At 45.1% G+C, this 18,594-nt stretch overlaps 1 protein-coding gene across 8 annotated transcripts in view; it reads right to left on the bottom strand.

Annotated features, from left to right (window-relative positions):
• Positions 1-1,376: 1,376 nt before the first annotated feature.
• The window catches only part of LOC146172201 (uncharacterized), a 60,904-nt gene continuing 43,686 nt past the window's right edge, over positions 1,377-18,594 (bottom strand). For 4 of the 8 annotated variants that reach the window (XM_084586069.1, XM_084586068.1, XM_084586067.1 and 1 more), the window contains 3 exons: positions 16,016-16,142; positions 14,477-14,738; positions 1,377-2,143 (listed from right to left, as the gene is read on the bottom strand). In XM_084586069.1, coding sequence (XP_084442195.1) covers positions 1,956-2,143; positions 14,477-14,738; positions 16,016-16,142 — 577 coding nt within the window. In that variant the 3' untranslated portion in view covers positions 1,377-1,955. The remainder of the gene's footprint in view (positions 2,144-14,476; positions 14,739-16,015; positions 16,143-18,594) is intronic. The other 4 variants (XM_084586065.1, XM_084586064.1, XM_084586063.1 and 1 more) reach the window with 1 other exon arrangement.

Below are 18,594 nucleotides of genomic sequence, written 5' to 3'. Positions count from 1 at the left end.
CAGTCTTGACTCCAGCTGATGAATGGCTCGAAGCCGCCGTTTATTATTTGGTCCCTGCTGAGCGGTCACGAGATATACATGCTATTAGTTCGGTACAGTTAATTGACCCGTGTGCTACTGTACCATTCTGGCTTGTTGTTCTATTATGATTAAAAAAATGAAAGCATGTGGCCGTCGTCTACTGCGCAGGGTAGGGAACTCTTCATGCAAACGATCAGCGCGTACGTGGCCAACAACAAGCTTGACCTATGTACCGTAATCGCGCGTCGCAGTCGGAAAAACCAGCGCCAGCCTATGATGACAGCTAGTATAGATATGGCGATGAAGAGCGGCCACGGTTACGCGAAGAAAAACAAACTCTATCAGGTCTCAAATAATCCGATTATTTCAATGAAGTCATTTTGATAATTAACTGTGTGTTCCGTGAATTACTGATCGTTCTTTAAATGGTTTCTTTTTCGATAAAAGACACCGCTAAACACATTCTAAATTCTTTTATTCCTCGTGTTACAAAGAGGATGGCTATATATACATTCATTTAGCAGGTTAAAAGTGAGGAATGATCGCGTCTGAGCTGCAGTGGAGAACTAAGCCAGAAGTAGTGATTTCAGACTAAAATATCTGAAAATAGGTGTTCCTGAACTTGAACAGTACCTGCAACCTTGAAACGTTCCTAGAGCACGACTGAATCTGCATTAGTGGGAAATGCGAAAGCCTGAGCATTGTGGCCGCACACAGTACTTCTCGCACCCCTTGTATAGCTTTTGCTAGTCTGGTGCCGCAAAATATACAATTTCTCTCTTTGGTGTGCGCTCGGTTCAGTGCTGTATATAGTTATAATTCGTTTACAGGAAACAAAACACGAAGTATCTGTCATACTTTTTCCAGTAAGTGTTAGATTTGATAGTAGACCGTCGCTCCTGTCTCGTACCGTTCCTTGGGGCGCGTTCGCTGCAGTGCATATTCAAGTATGAGATTGGCGCTACGGCGTCGCTGCTATCTCGCAGCGTTCTCATAGCCGCGTGACATTCTGAAACAAGAAACGGCTGAAGCGTGGTCGAGGTGCACGGACTTCTAGTTTTTTTTTTTTATTTCGCCCACGCCCTCACCCAACGACGTAATCGCCCCGCCGCCTTCTCCCATGACTCCACGTTGTTGCTAGAATGCGCCATGACATCAGCGGTGGCGGTCTCCATGGCAGCCGCATTGGCATGACGCCACCATAAGCGCACTCCTTTTACCATGTCATGTTGCCATGGAGACGGCAGGAACTCTCTACAAAGAGAACTAAGATATGTTACGTGCCCGGTGTGGCTTAGTAGCTTAACGTAGTAGCTTAACCCACTCGGTCGGTAATTGTACGGGTAGAAGTTGAATTCTCGGTGCAGAATATTATTTTCTCAAAGGTTAAACAGAAAGCCGTCGTAGTTTGACGGGTGAGTGTGACACTTTCTTCGGACGGAAGCCCACTCATGAGTCTATAAAGGCTTTCGGCTAAAGAGTCGAAGCTTCATTTTTGCAGACGAGACAAAATACACTTTATTACATAACTGGCTTTAAACAGTGCAGTCGATGATATTTCACATAATAAAAATCCACACTGCACTTTATTTGCCAGCCTGCCTCAATAAAAGCATGAAGCACTTTTGCATTGCAAAACTAAAACTGCGCAATACTAAAAGAAATATGTTAATCTCCACCTTTGAACTCATCAAGAAACTGCGTGCTGTTACGCTATTAAGCTGCACGAAACGTATCATGGATGTAAATCAATCTACCGTGTTGTTTCACAATATTTTTGTTTTGTATCCCACCTCTGTTGCTGCATTAAAAGCCATGGTATACTTATGCTGAACTTAAGGCTCTTTGTCATTTCTTTTTATTATAATCCTCATCCTGTAACTTTTTGCCGTGAAATGATTACTGTTTTCATTCGGGGTAATATTGCTTTCACATTACAGCTGCATGCCCCCACTGGGTGGTGAACGTGCAGGGTCCTGCGCCAGCTGCCGTGAGCAGTCCAAAGGCAGTGGTGCTATTGGGTCTTCCATGTCTCCACCTCCCTCCGCCTCCATTTCGAGGTCGTTGCCAGATTGGTTTGATTGGTTGGGACCTTCCGACTCATCAGGTTCTGGGATGTGGCCTATACGATAGATAAAAGGAAGATAACTGTAACAAGTAGCTGGTTGGTTTGTTGGTTTGTGGGGTTTAACGTCCCAAAGCAACTCAGGCTATGAGAGACGCCGTAGTGGAGGACTCCGGAAATTTCGACCACCTGGGGTTCTTTAACGTGCACTGACATCGCACAGCACACGGGCGCCTCGCTTTTCGCCTCCATCGAAAAGCTGCCGCAGAGGCCGGGATTCGATCCCGCGTCCTTGGGAACAGTAGTCGAGCGCCTTAACCACTGCGCCACCCCGGCGGGGTGTAACAAGTAGCAATATGCGCTAGATGGCTGCAGGTACAATCACTCTTCAAAGAATCGAGTATCGCAACTCGTTGGTGTCAAAATGGTGTCAGAGCAGCCATTTGACGGCTGAGCATGCGCGCATGCACAACCGTTTCTTGAAAACATATTGTTAAAAGAGCGAGGATATTTTGCAATCGAATTGCAACTTTTTATGCCTGTATTGCTGAATTCGAACATCTTGTTATACTCCATTACAGTGACGTCCGTCCTCCCTTCAAGGGCTTAATTTTTAAGTTGGTATTAATTAGCAGTTAGGAATACCTGATCTTGATGTAGCGCAAACAGTACTGGTCGGTGCGTATAATGAACACTTGAAGGAGCAACCAATTTACTATATTATTTTTACTACAGTGCATGACACCGAACGACTTATACATTTAAATTTTCGCATTATTGCACGCGACATTCATTTGACTACTGGACCTCTTCCTACTATTTATCCGCCCGTCTGTTCGCCCACACTGGAGCGTGGATGCGAATGTAGATCGTTTCCTTCGTTGTGCCCCAGATTAACGCTCCGGCTGTGCTAATGCATATGCTGATCTGTGTAGCTGTAGTAGGCTGCGAGAGTGGTTGCCTCAAAAATAGAAAGCTAAGTTGGACAGTGGGGTTAGGGGAGCCACGCATCTACGTGTGTGTACCTTAGCCTTGACGAATACATTGCCTTATAGAGCAGATGAGCATGCAGAAGTGTGGTGAGAAATAATTAACGCCCTCGTTAAGGCCAGAAATATGTTTATGTCCTATCTCGGTCGTCCAAAGTCCAAAGTTCCTAAACGAGAGTTAGCCATTGCGGTCATCTTTACTGCAAAAAAGATACATTGCAATTCCCATTATACAGCGTGCGTAAGCAAGCATTACGGTGTAGCGAACCGTTTATTTCACTCGTTTTCCGGTGTTTTGAGGGAAAACCGAGGGCGTGGCACTGGCAGGTGGTGGCTGCCGCATGACATGGCTGGGTGCTAATTGTTTCTGTGTGTTGTGTAATGTCTCGAGATGACGGGACATGGCAGGGGCTGCCAACTCGGACTTTTATTGCCGGCCAATTACAATATCACGCTTAAATACGCTCTTTAAAGTTAACAGCTTATAGAATAACCAATCTCATAAATAAATATGACATATATAAGCCTAGCGAACATGCCTTTCGTAAATATTATTGCCCCGCTACAGCGATACTTTCAGTGGCAAAAATAATAGGAAGTGTTAAACAGTAATCATGTTAGAATAGGTCTTTCTATATATATATATATATATATATATATATATATATATATATATATATATATAATTTGTTCAGATGTTAAAGAACAACTCGTACTGAGTATGTAGAAATTATAGCTGTCAGACGCCACTAAGGACATTAAAAACTACATCGCCACAGAGCTCGGTCTTCGGCACTATATATTTTTCGTTATTTATGCACAACTACCCTATTTTCCTACAGAGCGCCTGTCAGTTTCGTACACCGATGACAGTTCCTGTTATGACGCACAGCTCCTTAAAAAGAGAAGAGGTAATAGCAAATAATGCACTGCAGACTGCAATGCTGTGGTTTAGAATCAAGCTTTTTCTCAACATAAAAAACGGCATTTATATTTTCCACTTCTAGCAGAAGATAGGCGCTAAAATATGTGGACCACAGGTCCGAGGAATAATACTTGGGAAGGTAGGAAATGACAAGTTTGTAGGATTAACCTCAGATTAATCTGAACATTTTGCTGCTTACATAGAAGCCCTATGCAATACGTTAGCCCCTGCATGCGCCACATTAATTAAAGCGGGAAAATAGTTTAGCGCTGACGTATTGCATGTGGTCCATATCAGCATATTTCAAGTCATCTTGCATAATGTATCCAGTCATGGGGCTTCGACTACTCCGCGACTCTCGCCCCGCTCATTACTTTCTAGAAAAGAGCGTTAAGAATAATAGCATCGGTATCTTGTCACTCCACATCGGAATGACTCTTCAGAGACTTTACAGTTATGCGCTTTGATATAATTAGCGATTACACAGTAGCGTTTTTGGTGAACACTATTATAAACACAAATATACCTTAGAGTCCTTAAATTCTGATGCTTCCTTCAAATAACACTAGACAAGCTGGTAGCAGCAACCTCAATTTGCCTGAAGTACACATATACGGACGTCAAACTATAGCGTTTGCCAGGGCTAAAGTTTCGAATGTCGTTCTATTCAGAATTTGTCCCTCTCAGAAATTGCCCCTGCTATAAAAAACGCATGCAATCTGGACAGGATACCTCCCCCAAGTATTAAATTGTCCATATGTATGGTGCACCAAAAGCAACCGACTAGTCTATATAGGATTATGTAATGTATCTAGAAACTGGCCAACAGCTGTGGATTCAGATGCCTCTATCGACTCGAACTTTGTGTATCTTTTCTCTGCAACAATAATGAAAAATAAGACAAAACAAAGAGGAAGTTGTATTTACCCACCCTGTCCAATTTTCAACGCTCATGAGCTCCACATGTCAGATACCTTTAATGCGTAATTAAAAGTGAGAAACCAGCTCATTCATGATTCCTATTTTTAAAACAGCACAACGGCAGGACAAATAATAGACAGCATTTGCCATGCTCCACCGCTATTTATTATTTAAAAAAGCACGCTTAAAGATTATAAATAGGAATCTGCAATCAGAACAAAGATAAGGAAGATGAGGTTTGTGAGGGAGCGCGTGGTAGAGATTGAGCGCCATGTTGGGATACCGATAGCTGGGGACAGTCGGGTATTAAACGTATTCAGAGGCGTCCTGGGGCCTGCCCTCCTCCTTCTATAATTTTTATTGCCGAAAACCTGAAGGGTAACGTAAGCTCCTTCATCGATACTTCCTGGAGTTTGCGAAAGGAACGTCAACGATCCTCCAGGAAGATACCAGAAGCTCCGCTATCGAACCTTACCGCACAGAGAGAAGAGGGCTTCAGCGATACGCCATGGACTGCATTATAAGGAAACGCGTGACTCAATGAGATTTTCAGTCCTGGCTCTGCCATGAGGCAAGTAATCTACTAGAATCGACTGAAGGAACTATTCTTGACCTAAAGCTTATTCACGCCAGACTAAAAAGCTGCAGCGACCGCCTCCGTGTTCTGATTGAGAAAATGCATGCTTTTAAAGTTGACGTTTATGCAGAAGACGTCACAGCTGTACAGGAGTACGAGGAGATTGCCAGACGAACGATGATGCCTCTCAGCTGGCACATCGAGGTCCTTCAGGTGCCAACTCCCGCTGACGACAGCTGCCATTTTACGAAACCAGCAGATGAGCTCCCTGCACCAGCTACATCGTCTACGAACGCAGCTTTACCGGAAATTTTCAACAAGCCACCTTTCGACTTAACCACCGATTCTGCCATTGAGCTTAAAGAGAGGCAAGTCGTAAGTGCCACGGTTTTCAGGCCGATGCCCGATTTCCATTTATTCGAGTCAACCTCAAAGGCATCTATGGAGGCAGCACAGTACGAGGCATCGCAAAAATTCATCGATAAGAGTGATTTTAAGTGGTCCCATTGCGATGTTAGCATTCACATAGGAGCGGCTACCATGCAATGGAAAACACCTTTGGGCCAGACGTATTGCAATCACGAACCTACCCAGACGGGGCTCTCCGACAGCAAAGAAAGCACAGAGCCACTTACACGCATTGAACGGCGGGCAGACACATCTCTTCTGTGTACAAACGAGATTGTTTTCGGACTGCGATCGGAAGAATTAAGACTCTGAAAGAGCGCAACATCTTGTCCTTTACCTGGTGACTTCCCCTTGGAGCGAGAATGCAAAAGAATCCAAAAGCAAACAAGAGAGAAAGACGGAAGTGCATTCAATGACTCTGTGCAAGATAAAAAAAGCCAACCGCAGAGAGCCTACCCTGAAGAACTCATAAATGGAACTCCCGAAAAATAATGTGCGGAAGAAAGACGCCTCGACAATGATTCTAGCAGACACGCCGACTTCTATAGAGCTTGCGAAAGAGGCCGTGGTGGCAAACGAAAAGTTTGTCTCCATTGTTATTGTACGAACGAAAGATCAAGGTCGGGCAATGACGCAAGCACTTATGCAGTGCGCAAGGCAGACGAAGAAAGACAACGAATCATCGAACAGCCTGGAAAAGTGGCGGACACAGCTGCACAAGCACAGGAAGAAGGCAAGGCCAGGGCGCGAAAAAAAAAAACACGGTGGAAACCCAGAGTGTTTTGTCAGAGCGTTGTGTTGTGCCAGAGTGTGTGCGCGAGTGTGTCAGTGCTGACGTCAATGGTGTCCGTCAAAACGTCGAGCCAGTCCTGCGCACTGTTGCTGGTGCTGCAGTGTTTTCATTTTGGCACAGAGAGCTCTACACAGGGAGTCACCAAGAAAAAGACAGAGCACGCGTGAGCCTGTCAAATTGAGCATCAAGTCAAAGGTCCAGCTTAGCCAGATGAAACGGTCAGTGCTTTGGGCATCGAGAATTTCCCTCTTTCAGAAAACGCGGAGCAGCTGGGTAAACGTTTTCCCCCAAAGTAGCGTTTTACATGGAAGTGGTGTCAAAGTAGGTATCTGGAGAGGTGGTGCTCTGGTCGTCGCCCAACAGAAGCGGAACATCTGGACATCGTGCAGCATTGACGAGGACCCATGGCTACGATGACACTCAGGCAGATCAGCGATGATACCTCCACCAAGGGGACCATGACGCGAAACTGAAGCCGATGCTGGACGAGCACTTGTGAATTTCGGGTGTACAGATCTTGCGACAACATCTTGGACGGTATCCACCGGCCGCAGATAGTCATCATAAGGGATGCCATAGGCTGCGAGAAGACTATCTAGGCGCCGCAGTACATAGTGGGTTCTTACATGAACCAAAGAATTGATGTATCGTCGTCACTCATCCCGACGAATCAGCGCATTCTGTTGCGGCGCGTAAAGCAGCAGGTGCGTAAGAACTTGGACTCGAGTGTAGACTACAGTGTATGATTTTATTATGTGCTGCCACGCCCCTCCTTATTCTGCACTGATGGTGCTCCTGTTGCAGTAGTGGGAAAGTGGTTTTCGTAGATTATCTCAAGTCATCAGCTTACTCCAGTACCATGGAAAGTAACTAGGTTCATTACCACTTGAAGTGTCTTTATGATACAGACAGAAGCGTATCGCAGAGCCAATGTAAGGGCTGTCAGTGCTGTTTCAAAGGAAGCACTAATGCAGATATGCCTAATGCAAGAGACGCGGCGGACGAATACAGTTATAATCGAAGGGGTCCTGAAATATAATTTGTGTGCATTGTTTTGCGTGTTTGTGACAATTGTTGAGGTATGACAATGCTATTACCACCGGTAGTAACGCGCATGCTTCGGTATTTAATATTGTAGTTTGCCGAAGGAGGAAATCTTGCTACTATTGGTGGCGGCCCACAGGGGTGGTTCTTTTCAGCGGATGACGTCAAAAGGCACGCGTTTGATGATTGAATAAATAGCAAATGCAGTGCAAATCGTGTCCACGAGGAAACATTTGTTATGTCATGTTGTTTTAGTTTATTTCAAGTCAATGAATCCAAGATGTTTGTTTTATACAAAGGCACTGCTAAGCAAGTGACCAAAAAAACGTCATCAGAGGCGTTGGTTGCTACTTTGCACCAAAGACATTCACGACCTATATATATGGACAGCTATATGAAGTCAAAGTTGGGCTTAAAAAAAGTGAACGACCTCGCCAACGCTCCTCGCTATTGTAGGATGCCTGCTGACAGAGAGAAAAGGGCGGTCAAGGAGCGGGCTCACGAGAAAAGCACAATAGCTGGGGGGTGCGTGGTTATAAAGGAATGTTCCTTCTCTTTCCTGCTCCTGGCTTCTTTGTTCCTCATTCTATTTCTACCAGGTACCCATTCAGTCTTAGCATTGGAAGAGTGGTCATCAAATCTAGCAAAAACGTGTTACAGCGAACAGAAAAACCCGAGAAGCCATCTTCCGCGGCGTTGTAGTGACGTGCTCACGTAGCTGTTTCGATTGGTGCCCCGCGTGTCGTCATTGGGTGAAAACGGGAAAGCGAAGGACCGGGAAAGTTGAGTTGAGGGCTATTTTTGATTTCCCTGTATTTTGAAAATTCATTCTTTATTAAGTCAAGCTCTAGTGCACCGATTTCTATAATTCACTTTGACTCGGTATCTGGATGACGTTAACCATTCATCTCACATTCACAAGTGTAGCGGAGAAGCGTTACCGGGACCCTTTAATGATTAGTAGCCGCAAAATAGAATATAGACAAATCTTATGACTCCTCAATATTATCGTTACTACAAGCAAAACATGCGAGCAGCCCCGCCGGGGTGGCACAGTGGTTTCGGCGCTCGACTACTGTTCCCAAGGATGCGGGATCGGATCCCGGCCTCGGCGGCCGTTTTTCGATGCACGTGAAAACCAAGGCGCCCGTGTGCTATGCGATGTCAGTGCGCGTTAAAGAAGTTCAGGTGGTCGAAATTTCCTGGTGTCGTCCACTACTGCGTCTCTCATAGCCTGAGTCGCTTTGAGCCGTTAAACCCCACAAACCAAATCAAAACATGCGAACAACAAAGCAAAGCAAGTAAAATATACAGGGTTTCTCTTAAGTCTCCTTAGAAGCTATAAATGAGAAAGCCTTTCTCTCTTCGGCTCATTTGCTGCTGACTGCCGCACTAGACTGCTGTGCTGTTGTGTCAACCTGACTAGATGGCGCAACGCGTCTTTGTAACGGGAGATTCACAGTCTTTGTCATCTTTAGATTGTTGCGTGCGCAATTTTTAAAATACTTTTGTTGCCCGACATAACCTATATTCTGCAAGAGGTTTTCTGAATTTTTGTTAATTTTTATCTTTTTCACCACGTTACCGACTGTCGTTTAATAAAATTCGGTTGGGGCTAGTTCGTTCACTGCGCTCTCCGGCGTCTTTACGCTACACAAGGGGCATTTAAAATGCGCTTTCAGGCAGTCGGCGTGGCACAGGCATTTGGGCGCTCGGGGGAAGAGCCGAAGTATGACTATTTTATTTTTAGCGGTGAAAATGTTTTTTGTAAGTGTCGGTTTGTGCCCGCAGACGTTTGACCGACACCCCCGTCTACTACGTTCGTAAACTAAAAAGAGCTTTCGCCTCGTAACATTTCATTTTCAAGCTTCAATTACAGCAGCGACAACATTTATGCGCAACTCTCTCAAACAGGCGAGAGAAAATGCGCTCACGAATTTCCCACATTGCAACGCAACACAAAGCGGGAATAGGCGAACGGCTCAACAGGGGTCTTGTATTTCGTCCCATGGTTCATGTATATCACAGGGCAGTTTGGAAGCCTCAAGTGCTGCACACAAGCAGGCTAAAAGGGAATGTACAATCTTTGTCCAAAGTATACGGCCCAAGAGGTTTGCTTCTAAGCACTATAGCGTGGCTGTTGGCCGCAATACTGAAATATGGATGTAAGCTATAAGAGAATGAGGGCGAGATTTGTTATCTGCAAGATTTCGAACGCTAGAGTTTCTTTACGAGCCTCGTTACTAGGCTTAGAACAAAAATCCTTGGGCTGTATACTTTTGACAAAGACTACCTAACTCCATTCACGCTTCGGCAATCCAGGGACACACCTGCTCAGCCTGCGGGGAGGTACACGGTCTACGCTGCCCAAGTCGGCAGCTGAGAGACTGAGGCAAGCAGTCTGTTTCTCTTCACTATCACATTATTACACCGCATCGGTTTTATTTGTCTTGAAAATGGCACACACGCATCCTGACCAAAGAGAGGGGTAATGCACCAGGGCACATATCCCTCTTCATTTATTCTTTCCGTAATCACTCACTCACAAACAGCACAGCATCGCCTTCCGTATGCGCGAATTAGGTTTAAATCCTGATTCGTCGCTAGGTCGTTTTTTTTTTCTCAAAAGAAATTATCGTTAAAATATTGAAAAGGTGGTCCCAGATGATGCGCTGGGCTTTCATCAGTCAAGGACAACAAGCACAGGCTCGGTCGCCAAATAATTTGCGGCATAAACACAAGCGCCTAATACGAACGTGGAACGGGCACGAAACAAGACAGGCCAACGCAGAAAAGCTGTGTCGTGACGCCGTTCACTATACGAGCCTATAGTGAATGTCTCCCAACCACACTTATTTCACCAAAGAAAGAGAGGCCAGGCCTCGTAGCCCCATTAGTCAGGCACGCTACTGGGACACCTCATTCTGAGAGAAGTGAGACATGTTGTTAGAGGCGTTATGCACAAGTCGATGAGAATGGTCTAAGATTCTGATGCGCAGAAAATTTGCTTTTAAAATTTCTCCTCTGTTCAAAGCAAGCAGTTGAGACAACTGGCTCAATTTTGGAACCTAAATGACGCAATTATGGAATTTGTTAGGATATGTTCGGGGCGAAAGGGCCGAAAGAAGTTCTTCACGGACATTTTTCTCCCCCTTTTACTCACCCGCAGTGCCCCATTGGAGTGTTAAAAAACGAAACGCACGACACATACACAGCTTACAGAATAGTGTCAAATTATTCCGAATATGCAAGCATGGAACGCACAGGGTTCATAAGGCACCGCTCTTTAGCGCACTCTTTCGAAGTAGTCAATGTAGGGGCTGATGTATTCGAATGGAAACACGCAGAAACTAGCCGTGACCACTTCGCAAAATAACTAGCTTTGAAAATTAACGAGCAGAAAAATCAAGGGAGCAACAGTGGCTTTCTGTTCTCAAAATAAATCTGTATTGCAAAAAAAAAAAACAAGGTTAATGAAAAATAACGAGACAGCCCTCGATTACTTTGAGGATATTGTTCATTTTCTTTTCTGAGTCTCCAATTGACCAGTGTCATCAGTTACAGCTCAGATGGATCAAGTGAATCTTAATCCGTTGCACATTTGGTTAGATGTACGTACTAGACTGCTCCTCAAAAACGCCGACAACCGGATTTTACAATAAAAGAAAACCTCACTGCTGCAAACACTGTAAATAATGTGTTCAGATCCCGAATATAAAGCTGTTCCGACGTAGGGATAGCGGGGCAGCTCGACTGGAAGGAACACAACCAAAACTGCATTTCTGAAGCCAAGGCCCGAGGTGCAATAAAGTAGAGCAGTTGCTGCCGTGAAAAGTTTCCCTCAAAAAGCCTTTGCGCTCTGTATGTCGAGTGCAATCTCAATGTCTCTTGGTAAGTGATTTCAGCGGGGGCCCATCGTAACCGCCTGCTCCACTGATCGTGCCATGCACTTTCTCTTACTTGATAGCTAGATGCACGGCATGGGATAACCGTCGCCAACCGCGTCATCGTCTATAATTAGAGAGATGTATACCAATACAAAGAATACTTATAGCTCGCAGTGAGCGCCTTGAGATTGACGTGCTCTCACATTGGGCTTTCTGCGATACCGTTTTTGCTCATGACTACGAACTCGTCATAAGAACTAATATAATTTAACAAGTTACATAGCATTAGTTATATTTTGTGATTTTTTAAGCATTTTAACCATTTCGCAGTTCACAGTATGCTTACGAAAAGATCATTTTTCAAGCTTGTCTACTTCTTTTTTCACTACTGATTAGGAAGAGGGAATTTTGCGTTTGAATGATGCAATGTTTTCGAGCACTTTTGTATTCCGCCTCTTAATTCCTTTAGCAAGTGTGTCAGTGCACAGTGTTTTTGTATTCCCAATGCAGGCTGTTAAAACCACCTCATTGGATAGCTTCTTATGGTGAAATGTCAATAGAACTGGGCAGCACATTTTGCGCGGTAATGGGGTAGAGGTAGCGGTGTTCAACGGGCCGAGCCGGCCAATGAGCGTCGATAAACACCGTGTTGACTGGCTTCGGATTGATTTGCACCGTGGGAAGCGTCAAAAAGCACGAAGGATTGGGGACACTTGATGAGACAAAGAAAACCTATTTACTAGAAGGCGGGCACGAGCAATAGGGATTTCATGACTCCTTTTCCTACACAAGAATTTTTAAGCGGCCTTCAACAATATCGAAGATATGGGCGAATGAAAACGACGCTCCGCCCCCGCCATAGTGCACGTCGATGAGCAAAAAAAAATATATAAATAACTGGAGAAAACAAGTCGCGACGGCTCCCAACACACACCACACAAAGGAATTTCTGGAGAACGGAATTTGAAGACTTGTCATGTGCTATAGATTGAGGTTGTCTTTTACCTTGCATGAAGTCATGCAGTCTATATTCTTTAAGGAACCGAAGCAAGCTCCGGCTCTGAATACTGTCCATTAGCCGCAAGGGTGAATTTTGCTGCTTTTTAGCTGACAGTCCAACTTTTTGTAGTCGTCTTATTCTTGACGGCTGCTTTTCTGGCCATGTCCATAAAAGGTGGCGAAGATGCACCTCGGCAGCTGGCCTTGGACACTTAGGGCATGCGCTCTGCACTGCATCTTCTCCAGAGCCCCGTCGGCACGTCACTGATGTGGTAAGGGCCGCCCCAGCAGTAATTGTTGCAAGGGACACCTCCTCAATTCTCGTTAGGCTAAGAGGGAGGGGCGTAAGTGCGTGGGAGAGTAAGGGCACGTGCATTTTTTCTTGCAACAGATACCAAGATTGGGAAAGCGGAGCGCTCAGGATTAAATGGGGGGCTTGTGGGGGAGGCACTCGTGTTAGGGCCTTGGTGTGTAAGCGTATCTGTTATCTTTATGATCTCTGTTATTACTGTCTTCTTATATGCAGTGCACCTGAACGCGTTTTGTTATTTTATTATTTAGAGCATGTATGCCATGGGTAACGTTTAGGCTTTTTTAACTATATTGAGCGGTTTAATAGCCGCTAGAGAGTCACTGTAAATGAGAGCGTCGATTATAGACGGTATGGCATTTATGGGTAGTATACAGCTCCATTGCATGTGAGTCCGTGTGGCCTGTTATGTACTCCCTATGTGTATATAACTCTGCATGTGTGGGGCTGGTAGTTGCAATTCCTCCCCCACTTCGAATCACTGATGTGTCTAAATAATCTGTACTTATCCGAGACTTACGTCAACCACTGGACGTATTGTCGGCTGTGATTTACATAGAGCTGTGCAGTCTTGGCAGTTGTAATTGTTGTGCTGGCCCAGGGAAGAAGGTCTATTATTTTTGGTGTTTGTGCTGTCATCTCATTGTATACAGCTGCAACCAGGCTCAACATACTTTCTCTTTAAATCTCTTGTTTCTTCTCTCTGTTGAATAATTTCCGTCAGAGTGTTCAACTGTGCATATTCATGAAGTATAGGGATGGGTGTAAGTTTTGGGAAACCCCTGATGGTGCGCATAGCATTTCTAGTTATCGTTTCCAGCTTCGCCACTGTTGTTTCGTTAGTCTACGGAAGTGAGCTCGGTACACTATCCTAGGTTCAAGTACTGAAAGCACAAGACGTTTAGCTATATCTCCTCGGGCCCCTCCTCCTCTAGACACGATTCGTTTAATGGAATGAAGCGTAGTCGCTGCCGCCTTTTTTGTATTATGGAGCCATTGAGTTCCTTTGCTCGACTTATATATGCCTAGCCCAAGGACTCCCACCTCGTCCACTTGCTGTAATGTGTGGTTACCAGTCCTCAATATAAAGTTATTATCTTTCAAATCCTTTCATTCGTTGTTATCTTCACTTGATTGTAACTGAATTGTTGAGGCGACAGTTCCAGTCCTGCTTCCCGCACGTACCCGTCCAAAGTGTTTAAAGATTCTTGTATTTTAACGTTCGGCGTCTTTAGATATGTTTATGTGTTGACCATATTGTGACGTAATCAGCATAAATCAGGAACTTTATATTTGCTATTCAGCATCATTTCCAAGAAAATGGTATGAAAACAATATTAAACAGTTAAGCAGTTATTAAACACGATCGATTTGAACGGTAAGCAGCTTTTATTTTCTACTTGCCTTTACTTCAACCAAATCAGACCCGAGACGTTCCTTGACATTAGCGCATGAACGGAAATCCTAATCAGTCATCGAGATCACTTTCTTCAGCGACAATACATGCAGGCGAGTAACGCGCATTGAGGGCACTCACCGCTGCTTTCTGTCACCGGGGTCCTCTTGTACTCGTTAAGAAACATTGATGGCGAAAACCGCCCAGCCTGATCCTGCTTCGCTTCACGGTCTCCAGGATGCTGAAGCTCCTGCTGGACGATATTGGGCTCCGATTCCGAAGTCCCTTGGAATGATGGCAACGCAGAAAGCGTAGTGATCTCTATGTCGGTGCCTCCTACATCATCTTCGTTGGAGAGAAGGACGTAGCTGGGCATTCTGCTGCTAGGCCCAGCCTCCGGTTCCTGCGTGGGAGGAACACTCAGTGACCCCTCGTAGATGCGGAAGCATGCGCTACAGCACAACAATCTCTACGTGGTGTTTGACCGAAGTCATTATCATGATTCGAATCAAAACTAAATGAAAATGCGAACCCTCATTAGGAGACATGAATGAGATGTAACTTCCTAGAAAGACCCAGGCTGTGAGAGGCGCCGTAGTGAAGGGCTCCAAAAATTTTACTATCATGGATTTTTCAGCATTCACAAATATATAACAGCGCACGGGCGCGTTATATTTCGCCTCCACCGAAACGCGACCGCAGTGGTTGGGACTCCATCTCGCGTCATTGGGTTCAGCAGCAGAGTGCCATAAGTATTCAGCAACCGCGGTGGGACCCAAATTAAGAGACAATTTGCCCCGAATGACCTGCACTACTTCGCACAGACCTGCTCATTTTTCATGAATACTGTGATTACAATCGACTTTGATGTGCACATAAGAAGGCCCAGATGTCTCGCGTTTACTTCTGAATAGCATAGAAACAATAAAAATTAACGCTGGCACAATTAGCGACGCAGCCAGTTAGGATGACCGCATTTTCAGGGCACTTTCTTCATATTAACTTAAACATATCTTTAAAGTATTGCCTCAATTACTATGTGCGTTATGACTTCTAAAAAATTATGGCACCAGAACTTTTAAGCGCCCGCCATCGGTATACCCTAAATTCTGGCTTGAAGCATCAGTCAAAAATGGAGACAAAGCACCGCACGCCTCACTCTCTAGTGGCCACCGCGAACAATAATGACCCCAGATATCATTTTCGTACAGAGAAGGGCACTGCAAGTCTTTATTCCAAGCATTCTGAATCGTTCTACTCTGGCTCAGAGTGCACTGGGACGTGCAGGGGAGGTCAGAGGCTGCCTGGACGGGTTTCTAAGATATGTCAACGGTTCGTAAACGCTCAACTTTCCAGATATTCAAAGGCTTCGATTTTAGGAAGAATATTTGGGCTTTGCCTTATATAGACCTTGGCTCCGTACATGGTTCTTTTACAAACGTGCAGAAAGTACACGAAATCAATCGATGCTCAGTTGATAGTCAGTGAAGAAAAACTTGTCTCGTGAGCAGAGCACAGAAGGTTATACAGCCAACGCATATAACCATGGGTATGGGATATGAATGCAAATATTCAATTCCAAAATATAAGTAAATAAGGACGTTTCGGGAGAAAACACTTCACGTAGAGCAGCTGCGACCACACGGAAGGAGACGTAGTCGGAGGAGCCTCGAGACCTGCCTGCGGCTTTTGGGTTCTGGATGACAGCTGGAGAGGCGGGGACACGTCCTCAGGAGCATCCTGTGAATCGTGGATGACCGCCGCTTGCTGGAACTGTGGTGCGGCGGGCAGGTCCCTCTCTGGCGGTCTGTAAGTGCATGGGATAGCCAGAAATTTGAAAATGAGGAGCATTCCCCTCTACAGACCTGTTACTCATTAAATAATGTTCCCCTGCAAAAAGGTTTTGAATATAAGTATCTCAACGTATATCTCACATCTAAACTTACGTGGACGAGACTAGTTGAGCATATCACATTGAAAGCCTGCAGAATGTTTAATTTTTTAAAGCGTAATTTCAACAAAGCGTGGTCAAATGTCAAGCAGCTCCTGTATTTCCCTTACATAAGGCCAATTCTTGAATATGCATGCCCTGTATGAAATCCCCATCTCTTATCTGACATGCTCGAACGCGTCCAAAATAATGCTGCCAGATTTGTGTCTAACAATTACAATTTTACATCTAGTGTCACGTCTATTAAACATCATCTTGGTTGGGAATCTGTAGCTCACCGCAAAAAACATTTCAGGTTGCAGATCATGCATCGCATTTATTTTGAAAACCTCAGCATTGATAAAGACCAATACCTGCTTCAACCTCACTTTTTATCTAGACGACTTGATCATCAGCGGAAGATTCGAGAAATAAAATGCCAGACAAATATATATAAAACCTCGTTCTTTCCAACGACGATCAATGAGTGGAACCGACTGCCAACTGGCATCACTGAGTGCTGCACGGAAAATTTATTTCGGGCTTTTGTATCAGATATGTGACGTAGCGCCCAGTTCTCTTGCGTGTGTTTCCTTCATCACTTTGTTTTTGAGTGCTCATCACTTTGTACGTCGCGCAGTTGCCCCCTTTAGATGCATGTTTCTCATTCTGCATTATCCCTGTGTCGTTTTATTTTCTTCATTTTTATGTATTTTTATTGTACTACTGGCGTTTTTAGCAAGGTTGTCATCTCTCCCCCCCCCCTGCAATAATGCCTTCGGGCGCTCAAGGAACCCGTGACCACCAAAGCATTTTTATCCTAAACTTATATAGCTCCCCATGAGAACGACAATGCAGATTTGGCACCCTCTTTTCAAGAACTCTTAAACTCGCACATTACAATGGCCTAATTATAGTAGGAGATTTTACCGCGCCCCACACAGCCTGGGGCTATTACAAAGACAGCCCCAAAGGAAGAGATTTATGGCTACATTCGCAACAACTAGGCCTCACACTCGTTACTGACCCCCATACCCCGACCCGACTAGGTAACAGTGTCTCAGTAGATACAACCCCAGACTTAACTTTCTGCAGGCATGTAGACGTACAGCAATGGAGCAATACAGGGGAAAACCTGGGTAGTGATCACTTCCTCATATCTACTATCTTCACCTCTGGATTGTATCGAAGGAAAGGTAAACGAACTCTTCTGACTGACTGGGATAAATTCCGCACTTTCCGTGACCAAACAGCCCCACCCAAAATTGAAAATCTCGATGAGTGGGTTTCCACCCTTCGTGAGGATATTGGCCACCACACTGAGGGGACCCCAGAAGAAATAAACCACACAACGCCAGACAAACACCTCCTGCATCTGTGGCAGGCCCGAAAGTCAATCCAAACACGTTGGGAATCACAAAGGCATAACCGCGCGCTGAAACTGAAAATTACGCAGCTTGATCAACGCATTGAGGATTACACCCTAAAACTAGCTCACCAGAAATGGGGACAGGTGTGCGATAACATGCAAGGACAATTAGGTCTTTCCCGCACTTGGAACTTCATGCGGTACCTCATAGACCCAGCCAACTGCAAAGCTACCCAATTTGATAGTCTGGCAATGGTAATGCACATATACCCGGGAACCGAAGCAGACCTCCTACGAGATTTACAAACGTTATATATCAGCTCCCATCCCTCGACCACCCTTCTGACGTATGCTGGGCCTGCGAATCCCGAACTTGATGCCAACATCACGGAGGCTGAAGTACGACTATACATGACGCAGCTTCGCGTAAACTCCGCCCCTGGAGCAGATGGTGTCACCAACAAATCTGTCCGAAACTTAGACGATATATCCATCACATCACTTACAACTTTTATGAATGAATGTTGGGCGGAAGGCCGAATCCCGGAAGCATGCGAAGGTCACATTCATACCTAAACCGGGTAAACGGCTAACCATTGAAAACCTAAGGCCCATTTCTGTAACATCATGCATGGGAAAATTAATGGAGCATGTTGTCCTCAACCGACTCCACGCCTATGTAGAGGATAACCACATCATGCCACCCACTATGCTTGGCTTCCGTTCTCGACTCTCAGCGCAAGATGTGATGCTGCAACTTTGCCATCATGTTATACAACCCCCAATTGGCTCAGGTACCAAGGCTATTCTAGGTCTAGACTTAGCCAAGGCATTTGACAATGTAGCACATGAGGCTATACTTACCAACCTCCACTCAATAAATCCCGGTCCTAGGACCTTCAACTACATTCGAGATTTTCTTACGGGCCGAACAGCCGAACTTAAATTTTGGAGCCATCA

This window comes from Amblyomma maculatum, unplaced genomic scaffold, assembly GCF_055883805.1.
Source record: "Amblyomma maculatum isolate TAMU_Amacu unplaced genomic scaffold, ASM5588380v1 scaffold_13, whole genome shotgun sequence".
NCBI lineage: Eukaryota > Metazoa > Arthropoda > Arachnida > Ixodida > Ixodidae > Amblyomma > Amblyomma maculatum.
Note: the sequence above shows the minus strand (reverse complement) of the source record. Positions and strands in the feature narration are given on the sequence as shown.